The sequence below is a fragment of the Triturus cristatus genome, chromosome 1_2, assembly GCF_964204655.1.
Source record: "Triturus cristatus chromosome 1_2, aTriCri1.1, whole genome shotgun sequence".
Lineage (NCBI taxonomy): Eukaryota > Metazoa > Chordata > Amphibia > Caudata > Salamandridae > Triturus > Triturus cristatus.
The window spans coordinates 329,760,899-329,788,717 of record NC_140580.1 but is presented as its reverse complement, the minus strand read 5'-3'; the positions used below and the strand labels follow the sequence as shown (position 1 = coordinate 329,788,717).

Genomic DNA, 27,819 nt, shown 5'->3' with positions numbered 1-27,819 from the left:
GCCTGCTCAAGTGTTTTATTTGCACCCCCAAGTCCTGACCCCTTGCCAATGGCCACGCCCCCGTCCCTGTTCTTACAAGCCCCCAGTGTTGGTTCCGCTCACACCAATTCCTCTCCCCATGCCTTTTAGGCAACACTCATTACTCCCCTACGCTATTCTCTGTTTGGGTCACGCAGGGAGCTTCACTGTCTGGACTACCTCCCACCTCTCCTCCATGTTCGATCTGAACCCTGCCAGTAATTTGTAGTGGCTAGACCTGCGCCGAGATACCACTACCAGGGTGATTTGTGCGCACTATAAGTTAAATTACATAACACCCAACAGAATGGTTTGCTCTCATCACAAGGATATGTAGTCTCTGCCATTTAAACCATGGCCTTTCTTGGTTGCCGGTCACTATTGGCAGTTTTGCAGTCACTAGTGACCTGTGTATCCCTTCTAAGTGGCCACTAGGACGGATGTCCTGTTAAACTGCACAGATTCTCTTTTAGCACTACACCATCAACCCACCCAAGACGTCAATGCATATTAAAATAAAAACAGTGCACCTTATGTTACAACTGGTTTGTTTTAGGATAGCCGGACAAATAGCGGGTCATAGGGCTGCACAAATCATTCGCAAAACAGCAAATAGTTTCTCTGTGTTCTCAAAGAATCTAGCTAGGGTTTTATGTTGGCTGTAAAACATCACAGCGGAGGGTAAGACCGCGGATTGGAACTAGAAAATAACTGCTAGATAAATTAATGCCTGGTATTTGAATTCATGAGTTCTAATCCCAGACTCAATACTTGATCAAAAATTGTGTAATTCTAGGAAAATAGCATTATTTCCCTTGACTCAAATTGAAAATGTGTCTTAATGGAGGAGTATATTTAATGTCATGTTAGAAGAACTGTTCAGCGTGTTGTTCCAACTACATGTTGCCTCGAAACCACATCCTGATTCTTTTTAACTGGTGCCAACTTAAGCCCACCCAGGTTCAACAGTGTCCTTGCAACCGCACCTCACGACTGACATGACCCTGCTGCAATAAAATTGTAAATTGTCCAATGGTGCCTTGGAGCTAGACTCATCCATATAGCTGACATAATTAATAGACTAAATCATGATTTAGGATTACCCTCAGAAAACCACTTTAACCTATAGAGAAGCATCATTGTCAGTGGTCAAGAATCTGCAAGCAAAGGGAAGTCTTAGTAATTCACAAGGCAATTAGGAGCTCCTAGAATAGCCAATTTAAACAGAATGATGAAATGTAAATGAGCTGTTGTAGAGCTGGCATTTTCGTGAGCACCGTTCTCCTGTTGCCACATCCACTAATGAGAAGTCACAACCGTCCCTCTTGTCACGTTTAAAAGCCAACTTCAGTGTTAATTGAATACAATCAAGAGCCTTCTGAGACTCGCCGACTCATTCAAGAGATCCGCGCTGCAGCTGCCGCTGCGCAAATTCTTCATCCTCCACCCACACCCAGCATCGACACATCCTCCATCGTCTCATCCATTAACCAAACGTCGATCCATTCATCATCTACCCATTCATCCACAAACCTACAGTCAAACAACCCACCCACCCACATACCATCAGTCTACTCAGACAAACCATACAGACACACCTCCACAAGCAGACCATTCAACACACACACCATCTACCACACACATCATCCGTTCAACCAACGCGCGCACACACACACCATTAGCCCACACAAACTCTGTGCTGACATCTATACATATGCTCCCCTACAAACACCATACAGCCAATCTCACCCTTCACCGTCCATGATCAATCCATTAATTTACTATTTGTCATCCATATAATCATTAACCATTCTCAGTCCATCCATTCACTAGGGCCCTTTCACCCATCCATCATTTTCCATCAAGCCGTTCACTGTCCATACATCATATGCAACCCATCCATCATCAATCCCCAACCATATATTCATCTACCATTCTCTGTCCGTCTGTCATTCTCCAACCACCATCCCACCTATTACCATCCATCAGCTACTGACTACTCTCTAACTAATAATTATTCATAAATTCACTTTTTTCCATTTAACATTCATGATCCAATTTCAGCATTCATTCCTACAACAACTATTCACCATTCTCTAACTCCCATCCATTCAGAGACTTGCCTTTTCCCATTCACCTCTTCATCCACCACAAATCAATAACTTTACCCAATTATTCAGCACTCACAATTTACTAATCCTAACTTTACAACACATGCACCCACCTCTTTACTCACAGCTCATCTTTGCTTTTATCCCGCCACACATAAACACAGACACGTATTTACCTCTCACTCACCCATGCACTCACGGGCTTATCGGCACTCTCCCTAACAGAAGGCACTTTTTTATTGGCCAAGAGCAGTAATAAGGGTCAAAAAAGTCTCAAACGAGCACTTCAAGCCTATCTCTTCGAATCATTTATGCAGCCAGCACACCAAATCCTTTACAATCTATCAACACTAAATACAGATCTATCTGACCCACACAATAGTATGCTGTCTGATGTAAATGTATACGCTTATGGCAATTACCCATATTGATTGAGTTTATCTCCCACATCCACCAAACTGACAACTCAACACAGACGATACCTGAAAATGTTCTTATGAACTAACTTCATTGCTCGTTAAAGCACTTCTCTTAGGGGACTTCCTGAAAGTCACGTTGGTAGGTTCTCTGTAAGATTAAGTATTACTCTGTCGCATTTTAAGCATTTTACGTTAACTTGTATTTTCATGAGTGCTCCAGCAATGGGCACATTTGCTCGTAACCATAACAAAAAAGTTTTTTGCAATACCCTTTTATGTGTTTTTAAATAACAGACGTTTTTAATATCTAATTTGTACCCTATATACTGTTCCACCAAGTATGGAAGAATGACCACATACTGTTTATTATCCTTTGAAAATAGGAAATATGGGTCATAGCCACAAAACTTTTTATATGTGACTTACTCCTGAGTACTCCAAATTTAGTCTCACCTACTCACAGAACAATATTTGTAGATCAGGTCCCTTTGCGGGGCAGTTTGGCAGCACGGTGATGTCTACTGATGCAGATCATCTTAACTTCCACACCAGCCCCCGCAATTGGAAAATAAGTTAACACTAAAGTATAAATTACACCTTCATCATCATCTTGCTCAACACCGCCAACAATCAGCGGCAGGTCAGTTAACATAGTCATTACCCACTTGCGCTGCACACCGTAATATGTATCATCATCTCAGTAATTACTCTTGTAATCAATAGCATCCCCCAGGGGCACATAAATAACAGAGAAGAGCTACTCATTCCACACTGCATGCTGCAAGACTTGAAGAAAGACTTGGCATCAAGGAAGTCCATGTTTCACAACTGCACATTTTACACCACTGAGCACCAAAGACCACTGTCCTGCCTGCCAATCGAAGAACGTTACCTTTCTGTATTGCTCATATATTAAAATAAGAACAATCATGATTACAGAACACAAACCACAAACTAAACTATGTCTAGAAACTGATAGAATACTCTTGTTTATCACCCTTGGAAGGATGAATGGATTCAGAGCAGCGTTGGTCAGGTGTCCAGACAAGTGCCCAGCCCACAGAGCTATTTTATCAACGTACAGGCTCCAATTACATAGAGTAAAATGGGGCACCATTGAAACGACACAAAAGTACAATCAATCTCCCTTCCGTTCCAACAAGACCGTTGTACAAACCTTGAAGTCTTTCGCTTTCAGCTAAAAGCAAAACAACACAAAATGAGGGTAAGGTCTTTATTTTATTCAGACATATCCCCGATGTTTTAAATGCATTCCTGGGGCATGCCTTTTTTCCTTGAAACCCAGTGCTTTAAATGGAAAGACAGAAGTGCAGGAGCTCACTATCCACAGTACCTGCTAACTCTAGAGAATTGCCAACACTCTCCCATTAAATGTATTGCAGCAGGGCTCCTGCATGGTTGTTGTCTGCCCAGTCCCGTCTGCCCTCTCCAGCATTGCTGTTGCTTGCCCTCTCCCTTACTCCTGTGTTGTTACGTGCCCCATCCCTCCTGCCCTCTTAGACATTGCTGTTGCTTGCCTCATCCCTCCCGACCAACTTCTGCTTTGAGTTGTTGCTGTTGCTTGCCTCGTCCTTTCAGCATTACCTGCATTCTTGATGCAGTTGCTTGCCCCATCCATCCTGCCACCACTCATGTTGCTGTTTGACCCATTCCTCCCGCCCCTTCCGCGTTGTTGTTGCTTGCCCCATCCCTCCTGCCACCACTCATGTTGTTGTTTGCCCCGTTCCTCCTGCCCCCTTCCGTGTTGTTGTTGCTTGCCCTGTCCCTCCTACCCCTCTGCCACACTGCTGTTGCTTGCCCCCATTCCTCACTCATTGTTGGTTGGCCCTTCCCTCCTGAAACCCACCCTGCGTTGGTGTTGTTTTCCTCCTCCCTCCCGCCCTCTCTCGCAGTGTTGTTGTTTGCAGCCCCTTCCCATACCCCTACTGCTTAGTTGTTTTTTCCCTTCAGTCCCACAAGAAGAAAAAAAAGTGCTGCGACACACCCAGAGCTGCAGCCAGAGCTCACCATGTCATTGTCCTTTTTAAGTCTCGCCTAGGCCGCTGTCCGAGACTTCAAGTAATCTGTATCAGGGGTGAAACTCCCGGGTAATTTCTCCTGCCGCTTGCCATTTGTTAACTGTGGCATTGATCTTCTTAGCAGGCTTATGGTTGGCTGTGGATGTGATAAGTCACTTCCGTTTATTCCGGAAGCAGCACCGCCTAACTTCTGTTTTCATCCTCTTTCGTGTTTCAATTATCTCGGAGGGGAACTTTTTGTAGGATTTTTGCAGCCCAGCATGCTCACTTGCAACGAGCGCCGCGCTGTTGATCATACATAATCAGCACGGCGCTCGTCATGATGCAATTTATGCACACTCCGTTATATTGTGAGTGAGGGCTTTAACGGCAGTGCTGGCTTCCAGGCGGCATCCACTTTCGCTACCATCCTTCACACAGCCTCTCTGGCCCGCCCGCTGTCCCCGTATTATTTTCAATTGCGGCGCCGAGCACAAACACTGGGAGCTGCAGCGCTGGCTTCCAGGCGGCATCCCCTTTCGCTGCCCAACTTCACACAGCCTCTCTGGCCCGCCCGCTGTGCAGCGCCAGCACAAACACCGGGAGCTGCAGCGCTGTATTATATGTATGTTCCTCACGCACACAACTCCTTCAGCTTCGGCGCTGTGTCCCCCATCCACAAAGCAAGGAAAGGGTGCATTACCACAAGCTGCTACTAGGTGTCCCTGTGGAGTTATAAACAAACCTCTATTATCAACATAACACATTGCACCCACAGGGACACCTAGTAACAACCTGTGTTAGTGGACCATTTCCTTGCTTCGTGAATTTGCTTTTGGCCTTGTGGAAAAATAAATTTCCAATGCAATTGCTCTTGCAAAGGGGGGTTGCCTATACAATGAGAGAGTGGCTTAAAACATGTAAACTACTATCCGGTGAATCACAGTGTGTGCCTCCTGGCTGGTATGTATGTGCTTCTGTGAGGTTTCTGTTGTATCCAGACATGTAAAATAACGGACCTATGCCTAAAACAAGCCAGAACGTTTGTCTTTGCCAATGCATGTTAGCATTATCAAAGAAAACGCCCTTTTCTCCACACATTCTGAAATTCGCTTTCTGCAGTGCTTTAAATGGGAAAAAGTAAGTGCAGGTACTCATTAATAGGAGCTAGCGACGTGGCGAGTGGGCGGGGATAAGGGCGGGGCTTATGGCGAAATAAGATGATACATAATGACTTCTATATCAGTTGCAGCAACTATGAAAAACACATGAGAAATGTGTTTATGTAAACAAAACAGGTTAACTCATTACACAAAATGAAACCCAAATAGGATGATATGTGAACAGTTCCTCGTTTTGTAATATTTGCTGCTTCTTAATGTCATACTGTTATTTGTTGGTGCTTGGCACAATACTATATACACTTAGGCGTACACACACACGTACACACACGCACGCACACACACCCCCCACACACACACACACACCACATTCCCTCTAAAATCTACTGAGTGTCCTGATTCTCTCCCTTTTCTCTCACAGAAAAACAGGCACACACACAAGTCGACAAGCGCATAGACATAAACAAACACTCGCAAAAAGTCTCGGGTGGGAATAAAGCAGTTTTAAACTCCTCACCTCCCATGATTTTCTAAATTGCCGCTGTCCATGTACTACCTCCATACCTGTGTTTGTACAAATTTACACAATAGTGTGAATGTGATTAAAAGCACAGGGCCAAAATGGCCCCTCCGCTGTCAAACACAGTGTGGTGGTGAACACAGGGACATCATCATGCAAATGATCCCACGCTGAATAGTTCAACAGCTGCTCTTCTCAGGACTATAGAAGCGCCTTGGCTGTCAGATAAGTTCCAACCATGACAGTCGAGTGCTCACCAGTACTAGCAGCCAGTGAGGAGAGTATCATGAGTATTGGTACTCTCCTCAGCAGTATTTAGAAGTGCCGGTACTAACAGGGATAAAAATAATAAGTGCCGGGACTCAGTATCTGTGAGTACCGGCCCATTTAAAACAATGTCACTGCCCTTTTCCCTACGACCAGGCTCTTCCTGTCTCTTGCTGGGCCCGTGCCTTTACATTCACATGTCCTCTTCACTTGCCTCTAATCTTTACCCAGCCTCTAAGCTTCTCTCACTAGTTCTGCTCCTCTTCCTCCCACCTTTTGCTTACTCTCCACAAGTCTTACATTTTCTCCCTGTTTTTTCAAAACTTGTCTCCTGTTCTCCCCTCCATGCTGTACTCATTCCCTAAATTTGCCATCTGGAAAATTAAAGTTAAGAAATAAACCAGATTTATGACTTTACAGAAATGTTCCTTGGCCGCAGCTGGCATGCTTTTCTTATTAAATGTGTTATGAAAGCCTGCGCACTTTTGATTCCACAAACCTGCTGCAAAGTGGATCTAAAGGCATTGGGGAGCAGGCTGAGGCTTATGCGCCGGGTGTTCTGTTTGTTTAAAAAATGACTTATCACACCATTGCATCTCACCCCTCCCTGTCACGCCTTATATTTCTTTAAATCATATGCTCTGAAGAATCTTCTGATGATCTCCCAAACTTTCACCTCCCTCCCTGGTTGCTGTCCTTCTTAACGATTACTGCGTTCAACTGCCCTCACACCCAATGGATCGCCATACAGTTGTTTAAATACATTTTAAACAATTGCCAGGATCTTAAAGGAAACTGCTTTCATTGCATGTTCAGTTCCAGTTAAAGTAATTCAAAGTACTGGCTCTGCAGCCTGAGTTTTGCTGCTACTAGTTCAGACTGTAAGACATGCGTCCCTCTGTGGACGATGAGCATATAGTGCTTAGAAATGAACTGATAAAGTCTACGCGCTTTAGGTGGTGATTAATGTGGGTTATAGTCACTTAAGCCAATTATCGACCTCGGAAAGATAAACACCTGACCAACAGTGAAGGGTCTGTCTAGACCCTGCGCTGTTAATCACAGCGTGATGCACGGCAAGCCCTCTTACACCCCTGCAGTCTCAGGCCATTCACATGGATGCTGTTGGAATCTCCGGCAGCGACTCTGCTCCTGAGAAACAGAGCGGCATCTACCCTGTGCTAGAGGAGATAAACAACCGGAGCCTGCAGTGCCATCTATTAGGGTACCGGTACTCTCCCTGACTAATGAGAAGTGCCGGTAATGAGGGCCAGAAAATTCAGAAGTGCTGGTACTCAGTACCGGTGAGTACCAGCCCATTTAAAGCACTGGCTTTCTGCATATCTTTCATATCATCTCTTTCATCTTCAGCACCATCTTTTCACTCTCTTCTTCTGCATGTACCTCCTTTAATCCTATACTCCGCAATAGGTCTCGCATCTACGCAAGTTTGAGCTATTGACATTGCAAATGACAATGCCTTTTATTTTTGTTTTCTTTTTTAAAACATAAATAAAAGGCATTGCCATTTACAATGCCAATAGCTCAAACTCAAGTAAATGCGAGACCTATTTGCATTGCAAATGCTTGTTAAAGAATTCAGTCATGCTGTACAACATGGCTAAAAGACACTGACGAAACCAAAAGCTCTAGCGAACGCGAGACGCATTGGCATTGACAGTGCTCGTTTTTGTTCCCATCAACAGCGAGTGCCTCCTCAGGGTTGTGGTCCAATTTGGGAAAGCAAATGTGAATGGCGCGACCGCCCCTCGCCAGATGTGCACGGAGAGCGCCCTGGGCAGTGGAGTCAGGGTAATGAGCAGCGCGCGCGCCTCTGAAGTCTGCTCCCGGTATCGGCACGCAGCCGCATCGTCTGCCTTTTGCTGTTTATTTTTTTTAACAGGTTTAATTATGCACGTAAGGCGGATTGAAACGTGACCTCACACGTGCTAGGCTGCCCGCATGCTTTTACAGCATGAAATGTGTGGTGACTTGTTTTTTGTTCAGAACCTTCTTGACACTGTAACTTGTTCTAATAATGGACATCCAATTTTACATTTACATTGTAGCAAGAAAAAAGACACAACTCTGGAAGGGGGCAGTACATAGCTTAATGCTGTGAAACTTCACTCTTAAAAATGCCACTAGTCTTAAAGTGGATGACGCTTGCAGCGTGCATGCTCCAGCACTATGTAGCTACATTTTGATGTTTTAATTTTAATTCGGAGTGTGTAAAAGATGAATGATCACGAGCGCGTTAAACAATGCTCGGCTAAAATTCTGGTTTCTTGATTTTTTTGTAACCTTACTGGTTTACATCTGAAAAGTCAGAGATGGAAGTCATGAAATAAAAGTAATTTCAAGACCCAGTGGTCCCTGCGGTAATAATAATGAAGAAGAAAGAACTTTATCTTAAACATAATTATGTTCAACAATGTAAGAGTCTTAAACAATAAGAAATAAACCAAATTGCCACTAATAATCAGTGAGATGAGTTAAGTGCTCGGTGCTCAAACAAACGTGATACGAGTGTACATATTACAGAATACTTTGTATTTTTATATGTATATGCAGCCCACATATTTGAAATTAAAATAATTTAAACTGTTTTTTTATACTAGGTGGACGGCGTTTTGATCCTGCACTAATGTGGAATCATCTTCAGGACTTTAGTAGGTATTGGCACAAGACATTACGTCATTATGTAGTAAATTGAAGTTCAAAATTAAGTATTGCAGGTATATCTGTGGTCTACAATGGATTGGTTCCAGGAGGCGGTATTAGATCCACAGTGATCCCCCACCACTCCCCTGTTAGTTTTTACATTTCTAATTTAGGTCTCGCCTACCAGACGGTGCAAACTGCACTCACTCAGCTAGCATCTGAGACCAAAGGTTTACTTATCATGACACTTATCCTGGAGGCCCACAAATCTGCTCCCTGGCTACAGCAAAGGGCTAAATGGCCGAATTTGGTGGAAAGTAAATTAGGCCTTGGTAAGCTTGACATTATGACTTTTCCTTGCTCTTTTTAAATTCTGTTCAGAGGTTATGGACAGAAAAGCATTTGAAAAATAAACCATGCCATTTACAAATATTAAAAGAATTTAATTCAATATACAGTTTGGATATACTACAAAGCAGGGGCGTTATGAACCACCGACTTCAGCAGCTTAAGTGGGTGTGAGTGCCGCTGAGCAGTTCTGATTAATTAAAAGAAAATGACATTTCTGTTTACGACTGGTGGTCTCCAAGCAGAAGCTCGGAGATGCCACTGTGAGAGGATAGTATGATGGAGATGTGAGGAAAGGCCAAAAATGGAACAAGAGGGCATGAAAAAAAGGAAGGAAGTGCGGGCGGGCTGACAGAAAGATGGGACGAAGGATTGATGGATGGACAGATAGGAGGATGAATGGATGATAGATGGAGTCAAGGGTAGATGGAAAGGAGAGTGAATAGACAGAAATAAGAATGAAGGGAAAAAAGCAATTACATATTTTCATCGGGGAGGGGTTATCCCCTGAAAGCCTACTGGCTCAATCAGTTGCTCATTGCTGTTTGGGATATGGCTCAAAGTGGGGGATATTTTATTATTTTGACTCCAGCCTTGTCACGAAATATGTTTGCTTCTCCTTTAGTATTTTGAAAAGTTTTTTTTCTTCTTTTCTAAGCAATAGTTTACAGAAAAACATTTGCAAAGCCAGCGGCAGAGGAACAGGGCTGGACTAGCCTGGTGGGCACCAGGCGTTTCCCCGGTGAGCCGCCAGGGTGCGGGCTGGTTTTAGACCCCTGGGGGCCCACTTTTGTTACCGGGGCAGGTTTTGCAGCATAGCTGTAATATCTGGGCCCCCAGCAACACAAGCGGCACAAATCTTTCCGATAGAGCCCTCCACAAAATGGGGCCGGGCGAGCTCTTTGCCAAGGACGGTTTCGGTTCCCAGTCCGGCCCTGCAGGGGAACCCCAATAAAAAGGTGAGACCTATTGGCCTTGCCAATACTTTTTCACTATTAAGGACTCGTATTCGGGCGTATGAAGTTTGGCGTTAAAGGATTTAGTTTAGCCTTTGGTGGTAGAAAATCTCCAACCGTTTCCAGTTTGGCCATTCAAAAACTTTGAAGGCACGTCAAGCCTCGAAACTGCCACTTTCCACTCCTGCGGTGATTTACACCTGCATACTATTCTGCCGTGTGGTAATAATACCTGGAAATGGAAGAATTGATCAATGCAAGGCATTCTGGGAATACCTTGAACTCGTAAATCAAGCAATTTGCACTTGTACCATATGCGTATACAATCACAAATTGCTTGGGGTTTTCCTGAAGGGCATTTAATTATTGTGGGAGATGGCTTTAGCATATGAGCTCGACTTCCTGAAGACACCGGAGGCTTTAAATGGAAGGGGAAAAGGGCTGAAGTGGACACAAGTGACGAGTGTCAGCAACACACTCAAATGAAATGGCTGCGTTGCCTGCCCTAGTTATGTCCAGTCCTGTAACCTATCTGCCCGTGACAAGGAGACCATGAAGGTGGCATTTTCTATTTTTCTCACTAAAGTGAAAAAGCTCCAAACTTATAACCCGATTTCATTCCAATCCGTCACTTATAGAACCTCCCTTCAACCGAGAATCAGTTCTTATTTACCAAAGTCGTATGAAAGGTAAGAAAATTAATTTTTCATTGATAACAGCACATCCAAATTCACTGAAGCAGAATGTGAAAGTATGTATTCAACAAAAATGTATGCAGATCACAGCAATTTGTGGCACAGACTTGGGCCTCGAAGAGAGCAAACATGAGGAAGGCGGCACAATAAAGCGTGTCCACGTGGCCCAGCAAATAGAGTGATCTGCTCCTCACAACAACCAATAAAACAGCTACATTTCTGATTAGGTATGGTGGCCTAAACTGCAGTCAGTGACGTGACTTCAGTACTCCCTGCGGTTGCCTAATGAGATGAGTCTGTGCATGTTGGCGTTGCTTAGAGACTCTGTTGCCTTCTACTTTTCAACATTCTTTTTCCAATGGGATGTTATTTTTCCAACAGAACCTAGGGCTAGATGTAGGAAGCATTTTTGCGTTCTCAAATGTTTGTGAACACAAAAAATGCTTTTTCCTATGTGCGAAGGCCAAATTGTGATTCAGTACCTTGTTTTGTGATTGAAATGCGGTTGCAAAACATTTTGCAATTTATCCCCAACTCAAAGTTGGAGACAACTCATTCGCAAATGGCAAGGGGTCCCCAAGGAAATGGTTGGGGAAATATTTTTTAAGAGTAGGCAATGGTCCAAGGGATACCTGCCTTCTACCTGCCTACTCTTAAAAAATGAATCTTCAAAGTTTCAATTATTCTTTTTAAATGCATCACGTTTTCCTTTAAGGAAAATGGGCTGCGTTTAAAATAAAAGACTGCGTCATTTAAAAGCAATCACAGACATTGTGTTCTGCTGACCCCAGCAGGCCACCATCCCTTTGACGGCAGCAAGTCATAGTGGGTCACAAATTGCGCCCTACCTTATTCATATGGATGAGGTAGGTCTCATCATGACCCACTCTAAATCGCTAAATGAAACTCAATGAGTTCCAAATACATAAGGAATAGCGATTTCCTAATTGCAAATTAGGTAATCGTTATTCTTATTTTCGTACATCCAGCCCCAGTAACATTTACATGTCATTTGGTTTCAGCACAGTGACAGGAAACTGACAAATTCCATTGCATATCTTTTCCTCGCCGCGTACTGTCGTCCTGAAAAAGCGTGCTGCCACTGCTGTGCGCAAGACGTTGTAATGTTATTGCACAAGTGTTGGACATGTTTGTCCACTCCACTATCCAGAGTGCCTCTTTAGGCTCAAACAAATGCCCTGATTTCTGGAGATGGGGTTTCAGGTCAATCACTATCAATGTATGAGCTTAGCTCTAGTCATTTCTACCAGGCAGGAGTATTTCAATTTTACCATGTTGAACGGGAAGCGCAGGTGATGGTTAGCTGGGGGTAAGGTGCATGGAGTTCTACAGCCAGCAAAAATAGGGTTCAGCAAAAAGGCAAACAAATACAGGGTGATCCTGCAGAAAGGGCACATTTTCAACAATGACATAAGAACATTCTGTACCCTATTATGAGGCTCTCCTTCAAAAACATTCTGTGTTTGTTACATCACTCAGTTCCCACTTTCGTTTGTGGACAGTTGTAGCATGCATAATCCTTTCGTTCCACTGGAGGCACTTTGTGAACCCCTGTAATAGATGGATTCCCGATCGTCGCCAATATGTAATAGATGGATGCCACAGACAGGAAGACGTTTTCTTCAGAAGAACAGGTTTATTATGAGAAAGTACTTCAGCCACGGCCAGGAGCGTCGTACCCTCAGAGGCTCGGTCAGCAACTGCCAGCAACCGATCGAACCTCCGAGGATGCACACTCCATGCACGAGTAAGACCACAGAATGTTGTTACATCAATAATGACATCAGGGAAATACAGCAATTCAGAGTGAAAACAAATACTAAAACCACTACATCACCTACCCCCTATATGAACAAAAATGTAAAATTTTAACAGATACTAAAACCACTACATCACACCTTCCCCTTATATAAACAAAATTTTCTTTTACAATTTCAGCATTAATATGTGACAAAATCCTTGAATCTTGAAGGTAGCTTTCTTACACGACATCCCCGTGAACTACCTTCCTCACTTTCAAATTCATTACCTGCCGGTGGGATACCTTTTAAAATAACTTGTTTCTTTGAAGATCCTTGTCTTTCACTATTATTCAACCAATAGGACCAATCAAGCTCCTCCTCCGCCATAGGAGCTTTCTTGTTCCTAATTAACTTAGATTGATCCTTACTCACTCTAATCAGTTGTTCCACCAGCCTTTACCTTGGAGGAAGGCGGCACCTTTACTGACTTTACAAACAAGAACAGGATTCGAAAAGATGGATTCTCCTTTTCTAACTTTAAATGTTTTTTTTAAAAATAAAATCACCCACCTCAATTTCGACATTGGCGGAAGAACACTCTCCGTCGATTTTCCTTTTCATTTTCTCTTGACTTAGTCTCATTTTATTTGACAATTCCTGACCATCAGTAACACATGTTAATTTACCACTTTCTAACCAAGACGGAAGTAAAGTAGTCTTCTTTGTGCCTCTCAAAAGCTCGAAAGGGGAGACACCTGTTGTACAGTGTGGAGAAGTGTTGTAATTCCACACCTTTTTTTCCAAAAATGATTTAACATCATGACCAGCAGCCAGTGCTGTCTGAATCCCCTCTTTAAGAACTTTGTTGCCCCTTTCCACTAATCCATTAGAGGCCGGCGAATATCTGGCTACCATCAAGTGTTTGATATCATGATTCATTAAGAATGTGCACATTTGAGGGAGGAGCCTAGCGCGCATCCAAGATGGTCGCGTGAGCACAGGGCTCCCCGGACCCTTGCTGCTCCTCGGAATTTATCCTGAGAATATCCTGATGTGGTTTGTGGAATCTGGCAGATGAAGACCGGCTGAGCACGTATCTCTTTTCAGAACTCGAATCGGACCTGGGAATCCTGAGTTGCCGTTGTTCGAACTTTTGGGACCCACCCGACGGAGGTGCCCGGGGCGAAGGTGAACCGTGGAGCCGTGTCGTAATTGAACAACAGCGGCTGCAGCGCGGTGCCAGTGGCCGCTCTACCACTTTCGGTTTCATTTTCGGACTTCAGGGGGCTGGCCTGCGAATACACTTGATGTGGCGGGGTGTTTCCTTGGCCTCTGCGCGAGGCCTTGTCTCCACCTGCCACTAGTGTGCCCATCGCCTTGGGTCCCCCCGCACCGCTATATTGTGGTCTCTGGTGAGGCGCTGGTCTGCGGTGCCGGTGCCCCTACGACTCTTGATCGGCGGTCCCCTTCGGTGTCCGTGACCACATGGGGGGCAAGGGGGGCCCCGAGGGGCGTAAGACTAAGGCCTCCCTCCGCGGGGGACCGGTCCAGGCCAACAACATGGACCGCTACACTCAGGGCAGAGGGTCCCCTGGAGCGACCGCCCCCCCCCCCCCGGATGCCATCGGTGGTGGCACGACCGTCTCTCCGGAGCTTTCCCTGCAGGACATCATGGGCGCCATTGATGGCATCAGGGAAACCATCGCCACGCAATACGAGGCCCTGGCCCGTAAAATCGACACGGTGGCAATCGATGTCACCTTAATTCGGGCAGATCTCTCCAAAACTAATGAGAGGGTTCAGGCTCTCGATGTGCGGACCTCCACTCTTGGTACGGATGTGTCGGACCTGCAGGCCGCGCTTGGTGACATTAAGGCGGTCAACGATCAGATGGCCCGGCGGCTGGAGGACTTCGAGGGACGGGCCCGACGCAACAACATCCGTGTCATAGGCGTACCGGAGTCCTCCGACAGCCGCCCGGTTGACCTCCTGGTCGAGGAACTCATCCTCCAACAGTTGGCCCCTGCAGGCCTAAGTAAGTTCTTTGCCGTGGAGCGGGCCCATCGAGTTCCGGGCGGTCGGCCACGGCCGGGGGCCCCCCCGAGGCCTATCGTGGCCAAACTGTTCCACTATAGAGACCGAGATGCGATTCTGCAGGCCTCACGGGTCCACGGCCCGGTTCGTCATGAGAACTCATCCATTAACTTTTATCCGGACTTTACCCAACTTGTCCAGAAACAGCAGATGGGATTCCAGGGGGTGAAGCGCCGTCTCCGTGAACTGGGCCTAAAGTACTCTATGCTCTACCCTGCAAAACTCCGAGTGGAACATGAGGATCGGACTGCCTTTTTTGACTCTCCTGTAGCCGTGAGTGACTGGCTGGACTCGCTGCCAGACAGAGGTGACCGTCCCGGGCCCTCTGCAGGCGCCGAAGGTGACGGGTCCCCTTTGGAGTGACTTTTGGTCCTTGATTTTGCCATTTTGCATTGTTCAGCTGGGTTTTACTTCTTTTGTTCATTTTGTCTCACTAGGACCTGTGTGGGGGGCGGGCGGGGACGGGTCCCTTTCCTCCTCCGGGGTCTTTTCGTAGAATGGGGTTAGTAGGGCGACAGGCACACTGCAAGTTGGGGGGGTTTTCTGGCCCGCAGGGGTGCAGGGTGGGGGGAGTTGGATTTGGGGGGGGGTTGGGGGGAGGGAGGGGTTGTTTTGCTGTGTGTTTTTTGTTCGCAGGGCGAGGTATTGATTTTTGTCCAGATTCGGGAACTGTGCTGCTGACTGGGGGGCCTTTGATCTATTGGAGGGGATGGGGGGGGACGGGTTGAGACTGATGTCATGGAACGTCAATGGGTTGGGGGATCGTATCAAACGGGGTGTAGTACTGCAGTATTTGCGTCGTTTTAATCCTGATGTGGTGTTTATCCAGGAGACGCATCTGGTTGGCAATGTCTGTCATGCAATGAACAGGGGGGGATACCGCCTCGTGGCCCTTTCTGGTTTCACAACTGGTTCCAGGGGGGCGGGCATTCTCCTGCGATCCTCACTTCCGTTGGATATCACTAGGGTAATCTCGGATGACAGAGGGCGCTATGTGTGTCTGACTGGGAGGTGGGAGGGGCAGCCCCTTTCCCTGGTCTCAGTTTACGTCCCCCCGGGCCTCCAGAACTCCACCTTCGCGGACTTGGGTCGAATGCTGCTTGAACTTCCGGATGGTCTTTTGCTTATGGGCGGGGATTTTAATTCGGTGGTTTCGGGTGACCTGGATCGTCACCCACCCAGGGCCCTCCCCGCTGCCCAGGCATGGCTTGGTGGCCTGCTGGAGACCTTCGGCCTGGTGGATAGTTGGAGATTAATGCATCCGACCCAATGTCAGTACACCTTTCACTCTGGGGCGCATGGGAGTCTTTCTAGGTTAGACTATTTCCTTATGCCCGCGGCACAGACTGGTCAGATTCGGGAGGTGAGGCACCTGGCGCGGGGTATTTCCGATCATTCCCCGCTGTGGCTGCTCTTTGACACCGAGTCGCGGTCTGCAGGGCGGATTGCTCCCATTAACCCGTGGTACTTGCGAGACCCTATGACTCGCGACAGCCTGGTTAAGGCTATGGACCAATACTTCCTTGAAAACGAGGGGTCGGTGTCGTCCGCAATGTCCCTGTGGGAAGCCTTTAAAACCGTAATCCGCGGACACGCCCTCTCCCAGATAGTGGTGGCTAAGAAGCTCAAGAGTGAGGCAGTGGTGAAGCTGGAGACTGACATTTCGGGGCTGGAGTCGGCCTTGGAGACGGGTGTCACTCCGGACGGGCTCCATGCCCTCAGCCTGAAACAGTTTGAATACAGGTCTCTCTAGTTGGTTTGGACTTATTAGGGCCTGGAAAGGGCCTTGGGCCAGAAAGTCTCCTTCTCTACCTTCAAAACTCCAGATAAGTAACCACTCATGCAAACAGCCAGCATCTATCACTTTATAAAGACTATCTGTCCTAAGCACCCACCCTCACAGAAATTCAAAGGCTAACGTAAGCTCTCCACAGCTACAGGTGACTATCTCATCTCCTAACAACTAAGGCCCAGTTGGCTAACATTACAGATACATCAAATAACAAAAAACGTCAGGCCAGGAGCAACCCACAACAAGGAGAAAATCACCCTAGGCCGCTATCTCACCATTCTGTCAGCAGCAATCACATTTTACCACTTCTATCCACTGTCAGCTCCGAAAGACACAATTATCCACCCACAGCTCTAATAACCAATAGCCCACAAAGACTTAAAGAACGCATACCAACAACCACACTAAAAGTGCTTTGCTTGACGCATAAAGCCCTCCACTCTCAGGGATCAAGCTATCGTAAGACAACCCTGAATTGATATGTTCCCAGGAGACCTCTGAGATCAGCGGGACACCATAGAGTAGCGGTGGTGCCACTATGCCAAAAAAGGCAGGTGGGGGGAACTGGCTTTCACAGTGGCCAAGCTGTGGAACATCCTTCTTGAACATATCAGGAGTCTGAGATCACACCTACTGTTCCACAAGCAACTTAAAACATGGCATTTTGTGGATTAGGCTCCTGTTGGGGAATGCATTGCAGTGGGTTTGTTTGTTTTGGGTTGCCACTGTTCATTCTATTTCTCTTCTGTTCTTAGCGCTTTGATGCCTTCTGGTCCAATGCGCTCTAGAAATACCATAAATACAAATTCGAGCTAAGAGTACTTGGACCAAGACCATTAAAGATATAACCATCACAGACAAAAAAAACATGGACAACTTGGAGAACAAAGCTAACCTACAGACAAAAAAACATCTATTGCTGGAAATCCCTAAACCCGGAAAAGCCAAAACATCTAAGCTGGCATTCTCCTGCCTAGCTCTGAGACTATGAGACTACGGAACTTCATTACACACGGTATCAGGCAAAATCAGGACGTCCTTTCATTCAGAAAGGATTTGAAAACACATCTTCTCAGGCTTTATCTCCCTTGTAAATAAATACTCTTCAGAATATCCTCCCCATTCATTATGTTTTCTGTAAAGGCCATAAGCCACTTTGTTATATGTAGAGCACGCTGCAGCCCTGGTGGATAGGTCTGTGCTACCGAAAACACCCAAAATAAATCTTCTCAGCACAGTCATGCAGGTCTTTCCACCAATGCTTCCCAGTGCTACAATTGACATGTCAACTTTGTCCGGTTCATCTCACGCTCAGAATAATGGTACAGTGGAGGTGCAACCTTCAACATCTCTTCTAGAGTTGCCTACCCAGAGACTAACCCGTCTCTTTGGCAAGGGAACACCGGAGGCATAAAGTTATTCATCATATTCAAAGAATGTATGTACTTTTGGGTCGCATTCTCACACAAAAAAGCACCGTAAACAATCACATTACAAATATCTTTTGTTGATGGAAGTATTGATGTGTTAGAGTGCACAGATGACCCTTTGTGTGCGTATGAAAATTATGAGAAACAGCCTGAGATAGCATTCGGGAATATTAATAGGTATGATTCAATGGTCCCCCCTAAATAGTTACTAACTACAGTATATCAAAGAGTTGTGTTTTATTTTATAAAGTATGGTACAGTTAATTAAATCACAATTAACCAAAGCACCTAGAGACACCCAACACACGTTTCCTCCAACACTGATCCTCTTTTTTGATTCTGGCGCTTAATTAAGGAAGACCTTTATTATCTTTTGGTTTATAGATGTTAAAAGGCAACTGAACCCCAATTTTAGTGGCAGATACGGAGTGCGATTCGCTGTCTATGTGGCAAAAAGTTGTTGTGCGCTTAATGAGAAGACTGTAATATTGAACTTAGTATCACAAAATGAATGGTGCAAAATAAATGCAAATGAAGCATCTTTATTGTTTATGAATGATATGGCTCGGAGCAGAAGCTAAAAGGTAACGAGGGGGCAGATGGTGGCCTAAGCCCAAAGGTGACAAATCACTAAAACGTAAAAACCACAGAGAGAGAGGATAAGAGAGAGTGCTGTGCACACATGGTCCTGTTTATCAACTGATGCTTCCCTCTCGCATTGCCCCCTCCCCTACATAATACCTGGGGCTCATGGCAGCCTGAGACCACAGCTTAAAGTAAAATGTGTTCCATCGTCCATGTTGGAGTTATTAAAAGCTACATTTCCTTGCTTTGTGTTTAAACATAAGAACCACTGACTCTGACATATATTTGGCACAATAAGAATTTAGTACAATTTTATTTCAAATACATAGCGCTTCCACACCCTGCTGTATATTTAGATAAATCTTCGCAACACTAGAAATAAGCTGCTTAGGAAAGCTATTTTAAGCGATGCAGATAACATCGAAACGAAATTGAAAATGAAATACTGCATACTCGCTTCAAATGAATATTAAAGGAAAAGAATGAAAAATTAGAATGACACAGAATTTTAGAAACCAGCAACCACATAATTTAGACAAAAACAATATACAGAACTGGAATTAAATAAGAAACTGCCTATGGTGATTATAAAATAATCTGTTTTCAAATGTATATTACTAATTTAAAGCAATGCGCTGGTCACAATATAAACAGTTTTTGACTAGATGCAAATGACAGCGAACAAATCTAAATCAATGACTACACGTAAGACACACTGAAAGTACCACGTTCAACAAACAGCGGAAACTGATCAAATAAGCTCCCCTTTCAAACAAAAAAGCTATAAATGCTACCTAAAAAACCCTAAGTGGATGAAAATGAAATCAAACTGAACGAAAAAGATATAAAATATAAAATACTAAAAAATACTTTGAGCAATTTTAAAAGAAAATATTTTTGAAATATACACGACTTATTATGCAAACGTCTTGAGCGCTTCATGTTCTAATTTTTGCTAAAATCTTTTTTTGAAAGCCTAGTTATCAGTAATTTCATAGGAAAGGCGTACAGCTGGGATCACGACAGCGCCATGGACAAGTACTGCTAATGATCTCAAACTGCTGTTTGCATTTAATTTAATAATATTAGCAATTAATGTCTCTCACCAAGCACCATGTTCCTTAACTCAATCACTTGACTCCCTATGACAGGCACTGAGGCATATGCTTAAGAATCACAAAGGTGATTGTCGCACAGAAGAACGAGGGGCACGAACATTATGCACAGCTTGTTTTACTGAATAGGAAATGCAATATGAGGCTTTTTAATGGGCCCAAAAATGTCATCAAAAGTTGAAAGGGAAACAACAAACTCATTTGCAGCAGAAATATTTTATGCAGGTGTCAAACGTGGAGTCCGAGCCATAAATCAAAACTAGACGGCCTGGCATCAGCCAAGGATAATTTGAAATGTTTACCTTCAGCAGCTCCTTTGGAAAATCGCTACCACCATTCAGTCCTTCCAGATTGCCAATAAACTCGCAGCATGACATCCTCTTTCCGATGTTCTAAAAACAAAAGGCCACAGAAACAGCTATCAGTGGTATCTTGGCAATCCATGCCATCAGGTACATTTTTCTTAATTGTTTGTGAGTTTGTGGTGAAATATCTGTGTGAATCATCTGATGCAAGGATGAGACACAGAATGACAATACCACTAAATATTTAAACTTCCCAAATCAAAGTTATCTGTAATCAGCTTTTCATAAAAAGACATTCACAGTCAAAGTACAGCTCAAATCTCGGTGAGTATGGCCTCTCCGCACAGTACATTGGCCTCTACCTCAGAAAAGTAATATTACGTTTAACACACAAGATGGGGTTCACCACCTTTATCAACTAAAGCAGCACACTACAACTTCTGCAGTCAGCCTCACAAAATGTTTTCAAAATCGCTACCTTTAGACGAGGTGGTTGACATGTTTCAGCATTGAACTCAAAGTAATGGAACACTCTGCCCCTTGAGCATCATACATAGCTGGCCTGCTATAACCCCAGAAGCACTGGAAATCCATCTATTCTGCATCTTGCTCAGGGACTTCACGGCCAGGTACATTGCCCTTTCCAATGATCATGGGGCACTAATCATGGATAAAAAGTGCAATGGGAGGCTTACTGTTAGATATGTCATAGTATGTTAAAACATGCTATAGATCTCAGAATGACGGGATACCTCAGCCCTTGAGCACCATGTAATAATTATGCTTCCGTTCAATTCCCACAGATCTCGATGTAGTGGCCACATCACACAATCAAAAAAAAAAGTATTTCAACCTTACTCTAGCCGTAGACTTTTTACTTCTTTCTCTTAATACTCCAAAATGAAGATGTGATGAAGTTGGAAGGACAGAGGCTTTTCACAATATCATGCCGTTTATCAATTTGGCTTATGGTCATGAAAGACCACGCAATGCTTAGGCAGAACCATTGAAAAATAGGAAAATAGACCCATTTCCTTCAAAATACTGAATCGGGAGAAAAGGCTAATGGACTCCACTAGTGACTGCTCTTGAGATAAAATCAAGAAAATAGAGAGGAAACAGACAGTCGTAGGTTGTTGCCCATTCACGTTCATAACAGTTCCTCAGACTATACTCCAACCTGAGAATGTGCAGAAAAAAAACTCCAGTATATAGGATTTTGGAAATGTCTTCCATCAGATATCATTATTAAAACACCGCAATGCAGTGCAGTGGTCGGAAAGACACAATGACATGCAGGAGTCCAACAGAGCAGTTTCAAGGTCCTGATGCTCTCAAGAGTTACCCACAAAACTGAACTATTTCTAAAGTAGGTTATGGTGCTCTCTACATGACGTAACACTGTGTAATTTCAAATAATCCCTAAAATATTTCCAAATGTGCACTTAAACACGCCAAGCAATCGCCAAGACGTTTCTACATATTTTCTGTAAAATTCCCCAATGCCTTCATATTTATGCATGGAAATAAGCTTCGCAGCGGTGGGAGGAGTCTCGAAGTGTTGCGAGGTGGGATCGGTCTGAGAGACCCCCTCTACGGTAACAATAATTTACAGGGCAGAAAATGAATATGCTACTTACCAGTATGCATCTGTTCTTGGCATGTAGGGCTGCTGACATTCATATCTGTGCATAGATCGCCGCCTAGTGTTGGGTCCGGATGTTTGCACGTTGTTGTCCTGGAAGAGTCTTCGAAGTATCACGAGATAGGTGACTCCTCCCCTGGACCACAGTGCGCATGGGCATCCTCTCCATCCTTAGATTGTTTTTCGCCATTGTGGCAGTGATGGAGTAGATACAGTAAGTGATGACCATGCTATACAGTAATTCTGAGAGCTGCAGCTGCTACAGGCGCCGGGGAGGAGGGTGGGCGATATGAATGTCAGCAGCCCTACATGCCAAGAACAGATGCATACTGGAAAGTAGCATATTCAGTTCGAGGCATGTGGGCTGCTGAATTCATATCTGTGCATAGAATACATAGCAGTACCTCCTATTAGCGGCGGCTACCAGTGCCAGCTGCAGCAGTCTGAAAGGGAGTTTTGAGAACAGCCTGTCCTACAGCTGCCTGCTGTTTTGAGTGTACATCTACACAGTAGTGTTTGGTAAATGTATGTATAGTGGACCATGTGGCTGCTCTACTTATTTCCTGTAAAGGAATGTTTCCCAGGAAAGCCATGGACGCCCCTAACTTACGTGTTGAGTGGGCTCGTGGGGGAATCATTAATGTGCGTTTAGCCTTTTGATAGCAAATTTGAATACATTTAACGATCCATCTGGCTATACCTGCTTTGGAAATGGCGTTGCCCTTGTCTTGTGGAGAAAAGGCAACAAAAAGTTGTTTTGTCTTCCTAAAGTCTTTAGTTCTGTCTATATAGCACATGAGGGCCCTCTTTACATCTAGTGTATGGAGCATTCTCTCAGCGACATTTTGTGGATTCTGAAAGAAAACAGGCAGTTCAATAGTTTGATTCATGTGGAACTGCGATATTACTTTAGGCATGAATTTGGGGTTGGTACGTAGTACGACCCTGTTTGCGTGAACCTGTATGAATGGCTCTTGAATGGTTAGTGCCTGGAGTTCACTAACTCTTCTTAACGAAGTGATTGCTACTAGGAAAGCTACTTTCCAGGTGAGGAATTGAATCTCACATGAGTGGAGAGGTTCGAAGGGTGGACCCATCAGTCTGGTGAGGACCAAGTTGAGGTTCCACACCGGTGCTGGTGGGTGTCTTGGGGGAATTACTCGTTTAAGTCCCTCCAAGAAAGCTTTGATGGCAGGCACTCTGAATAAAGAGAGGTGCTGCCTGTTCTGGAGATAGGCTGCTATTGCGGTCAAATGGATACGTATTGAGGTGTATGCCAGATTGCATCAGTATAGGTGTAAGAGGTAACAGATTATGTTTTGAATGGATGCGTCTAGCGGGTTAATGTCATTGTTGTTGCAATAAATGACAAACCTCTTCCATTTAGCTGCATAGCAAGCTCTGGTAGTGGGTCTCCTGGCCTCCTTGATGATCTCCATACAGTCAGGTGGCAGGTTTAGGTAGCCAAACTCTAAGACTTCAGGAGCCAGATTGCCAGGTTCAGCTGTTGCGGATCTGGGTGCTGAATTTCGCCATGGTTCTGCGTTAAGAGTGCAGGTTTGATCCGCAGCCTTTGATGCGGCACCACGGAAAGTTCTAGAAAGGTGGTGTACCATGGCTGGCGCGCCCATGTGGGAGCAACTAGGATGAGTGTCAGTGAGTGCTGTCGCAGTTTGCGTGCCACCAGCGGTATTAATGGCGCTGGGGGAAAAGCGTACGCAAATCTGCCAGACCAGTTCATCCATATCGCATTGCCCTGCGACTGTGGATGTGGGAACCTGGCGGCAAAGCTTTGTCATTTTGCGCTTTCGTTTGTGGCGAATAGGTCTATCTCCGGATGACCCCACTGTTGGAAGTACGGTTGGAGTACTGACGGGTGTAGCTCCCACTCGTGCATCTGGTGGCTGTGTCTGCTGAGCAGATCCACCATCTGGTTGTCCTTGCTGGGGAGGTGCTCCGCCATGAGGAATATGTTCCTCTGAATGGCCCACTTCCATATGCTCTGAGCCAGATGAGACAACTGTGGAGAGTGTGTTCCTCCCTGCTTCTGTATGTAGTACATGGCAGTCATGTTGTCCGTCCGGATCAACAAGACTTTGTTGCATAAGTGTACTTTGAATGCCTTCATGGCTAGGAAGATTGCCATCAGTTCCAGAACGTTGATGTGCATCTTCTTTTGTTGCGTTGTCCATAGTCCCTGCACTGTGTAAGTGAGTACATGAGCTCCCCATCCCTGGAGAGAGGCGTCCGCCGTCAGTATTATTTGTGGAACAGGCTCTTGGAACGGTCGGCCCTTGCAAAGGTTTTGTGGATTCCACCAATGCAGAGAGTTGTATGCCCGACCGCTCACCAACACTAGGTCTTTTAATTGCCCGTGAGCCTGATTCCATTGATGTGCTAAGCACTCCTGAAGCGGGCGCATATGTAGTCTCGCGTGCGGGACTATGAAAATGCAGGAGGCCATCATGCCTATCAACTGCATGAACACTCGCGCAGGAAGGGAGTGTTGAGGTTTGAACTTGGAGATCAGCAGTTGCATGCTGTTGATCCTCACTAAATTTGGCTGAGTTGTGGCTGCCAGAGTGTTTATGGTCGCACCCAGGTACTGTCGTACGTGTGCGGGTTGGAGATGTGATTTTGGGTAATTTAGTGAGAATCCTAGACTGTGAAGAAGGTGAATGGTGAGGGACATGTGGCTGGCACATTGCTGGGCTGACTTTGCTTGAACAAGCCAGTCGTCCAGGTAAGGGTAGACGTGAATGTGTTGTCTCCGTAGATGTGCAGCCACTGTAGCTAGGCACTTGGTGAAAACCCTGGGTGCTGTTGTCACGCCGAAGGGGAGGACTTTGAATTGATAGTGCTGTCCCTGAATAGTGAACCTGAGATATTTCCTGTGTGATGGGTGTATGGGTATGTGGAAGTACGCATCTTGGAGGTCTAGTGTGGCTAGGAAGTCTCCCTGGCTGAGCAGCGGGAGAACCTGCTGTAGGGTGAGCATATGGAAATGCTCTGAGAGAATGTAGTGGTTGAGGGGTCTCAGGTCTAGTATAGGTCTGAGCGACCCGTCCTTTTTTGGGATTAAGAAGTACAGAGAGTACACCCCTGTCCCCTGCTGGTTGACGGGCACGACCTCTATTGCACCCTTTTGCAGCATACTTAGCACTTCCTGCTGCAATAATGCTAAGTGCTCTACGGACATAGGACGGTGCTTTGGCGGTATGTTGGGTGGAGTGGAGGTTAATTCGAGACAGTAACCGTGCTGGATAATGTCCCTGACCCACCTGTCTGTGGTGATGGTGTTCCACGTGGACAGGAACCGCTGGAGTCTCCCCCCGACAGGTGTTATGTGGTCGGGGGAAGGGAGAGGGCGTCACTGTTTATTTTTGGGTGAGGACCTGGTGTTGCCGTACCCACGTCCTCTGCCCTTGGTGCTGGAGCCACGATATCCACCTCTGTTGGTTTTATCGTAGGTACTCTGTGTGCCCCCTTTAGTGTATTGCTGCTGTGACCCCTGGCCTCTAGCTGCTCCTCTATTCCCGGGGCGACGAAAGGAGCCACTACGAAATTGCTGCGTTTGTAGAGCCCCCATGGACTTCGCAGTGTCAGTGTCTTTCTTTATTTTTTCTAAGGTGGTGTCAACTTCTGGGCCGAATAAGTAGTCGGGGTTGACTGGCTGATTCAGGATGTTGTTTTGAATCTCTGGTTTGAATCCTGAGATCCTTAACCAAGCGTGTCGGCGTAACATGACGCTGGTGTTAATTGCCCTTGCTGCTGTGTCGGCAGCATCCAGTGCGCACTTAATGGATGCGTTGGTAAGGAGTTGTCCCTCTCTGATGAGGAGCTCCGCTGCCTCTTTGTATTCATCTGGCAGATGCTGGAGTAGCGATTGAAGTGTGTCGTAGTGGGAGCGATCATAGCGGGCCAGGAGGGCCTGTGTATTGGCAATGCGCCAGATGTTTGCAGCTTGAGCTGCAATTCTTTTGCCGGAGGTCTCCAGCACCTTGGACTCCTTGTCTGGGGGAGGAGCATCACCTGTCGTTTGCGAAGGGGCTCGTTTGCGAGCGTTAGCAACCACCATGGAGTCCAGAGGCAACTGACCTCTAATGTACATAGGGTCACCGGGCGCAGGCTTGTATTTTTTTTCAATCCTGGGGTTTAGCACCCGTGCCCTGGTTGCTTCTTTGAAAATGTCCTTTGCAGGTTTGAGAACACCTTTTAACATGGGCAAAGTTTTGACAGTTCTCTCGGAGGAGGTGAAAGTGTCCACTAAGAAGTCTTCCTCAACAGTGTCAGAGTGGAGTTGTACTCCATGATTGGCGGCAGCACGTTCTATGAGGGCATTGAAGGCAGCAGTGTCCTCTGTGGGAGATGTTTTTGCACTGTAAAGCTGCGTGTCCTGGGTATCTGGCGCGGTACCCTGGTCTGTAGGGTCATCCCATGCTTGATCTGGGTCCTGCTGCTCATCAGGATCAGCATCCCCAGGGTAGGTGGTATCATCACCCATGTAGTCCTCCACTGCGTCTGTTTCGGAAGGCGTAGGTGAAAAGGACTGGGGAACCTGATAGGAGGTTTGTAAGCGTTCATACAGAACCGGTTCCGACTCTGCTGGCAATTTGTGCTTTAGAGGTATTCTGTAGGAGTCCAAGCCCTTCTCTGGCGTGATCTTCCGTTTGCGGAGCATCAGTCTGCCAGTGTCGGCGTCGATGAATTGTGGCTGTGAAGGCTCAGAAGGTGAGTGTTCAGTAGATGGGGACTGTGTCTGTCGGACACGTGTCCGGATCTCGAACATCTTCGGCGCCGTGGATGGCGGCAAACCAAAAGTGATGTTGGTGGGCGCCGAGGGTGCGTTTGGAGCCTTGTTAGTGTCGGGGCCCGACGTGGATCGGAGGGCTGCCCGTTCTCTGATGCGTTGCAACGACGCCGCGACTTGTCGCACCGAGAACGCTGAAGGTTCTTTGGTGCCAGTCGGTACCGTGGAGGCAGGCGTCGACCGCTTTGGAGCCACAGGGTCATCGAGCCGAAGAGAGGTATCAGCGGTCGTCGGAGTCGATGATTTGGCGTGTGCTGCCGTCTTCGAAGTGGGCGCAGATGGAGCGGCCATTTTGACTTTGGTGGTCGGGGCCGACTGCTTCGGTGCCAGGGGCCGAGGCGCTTTCGCGGGACCGAGGGCCTTCTTTTTCGGGTCGGTACCGATATCCGCTGCAGCGAGTTCGGCGCCGAAATCCCTCTTTGTGCGTTCGGAGCCGACGGTCTTTGTCGGCATCGAAGGAGTGGAGGTCTTCGATGGTTTCGAGCCGATCACGGCCAGTTTCACTTTTGGTTTCGGTGGAACTGGTGCGACGATTGGTTTCGTAGAAGGGAATCCAGTCGTCTTTGGTAATAATGGCTCGTGTTGGATGTTCGAGGCCGGGCCCGAAGGCGGGGCCGAAGAACTTTGGGATTGATCTTGGGTAAGGCCCGGAGGCGATCCCTCGACCTGAGCCGTAGAATGACGCACTTTAACGGCCTCCGTATCGACGGATAGGCCTGGCTCTTCGCTAGAGCTATCCTCTTCGGCCCCAAAGGCCTCATCGTAGTCTCCTACCTCGTCGACGGCTTCTTCCCTGTGAAAAAGCACTTCATCTGCGTCTTCCGATCGGGAATCGTGTTCGGAAGCGGGGCTGGAGTTTACTTCTTCGACGCTCTCTACATCCTCGTCCTCGGTGCTGAAGATGTTGGCCGGGGCAGGCGCCGATTGTTGCGCTTCTAATCTCGCTGCCCGTCGATTCCGGAGAGTCTTCTTCGATCGGAATCGGGCACAGGCCATACATTTCGATTCTTCGTGATCCGGCGAGAGACATTTGTTGCATACCGGGTGGATGTCGATGTGTGGGTATTTTGCGTGGCATACAGGACACCGTTTGAAGTGGGTCCTCGATTCCATCGTCGAAGTAAGGTCAATGTTCGGACCAAA

General features: G+C 46.2%; 1 protein-coding gene across 1 annotated transcript in view; it reads right to left on the bottom strand.

The window, feature by feature from the left end:
* PSD (pleckstrin and Sec7 domain containing) overlaps positions 1–27,819 on the bottom strand; it is an 809,922-nt gene that overhangs the window by 199,533 nt on the left and 582,570 nt on the right. The window contains exon 10 of the mRNA XM_085603917.1: positions 20,219–20,308. Coding sequence (XP_085460043.1) covers positions 20,219–20,308 — 90 coding nt within the window. The remainder of the gene's footprint in view (positions 1–20,218; positions 20,309–27,819) is intronic.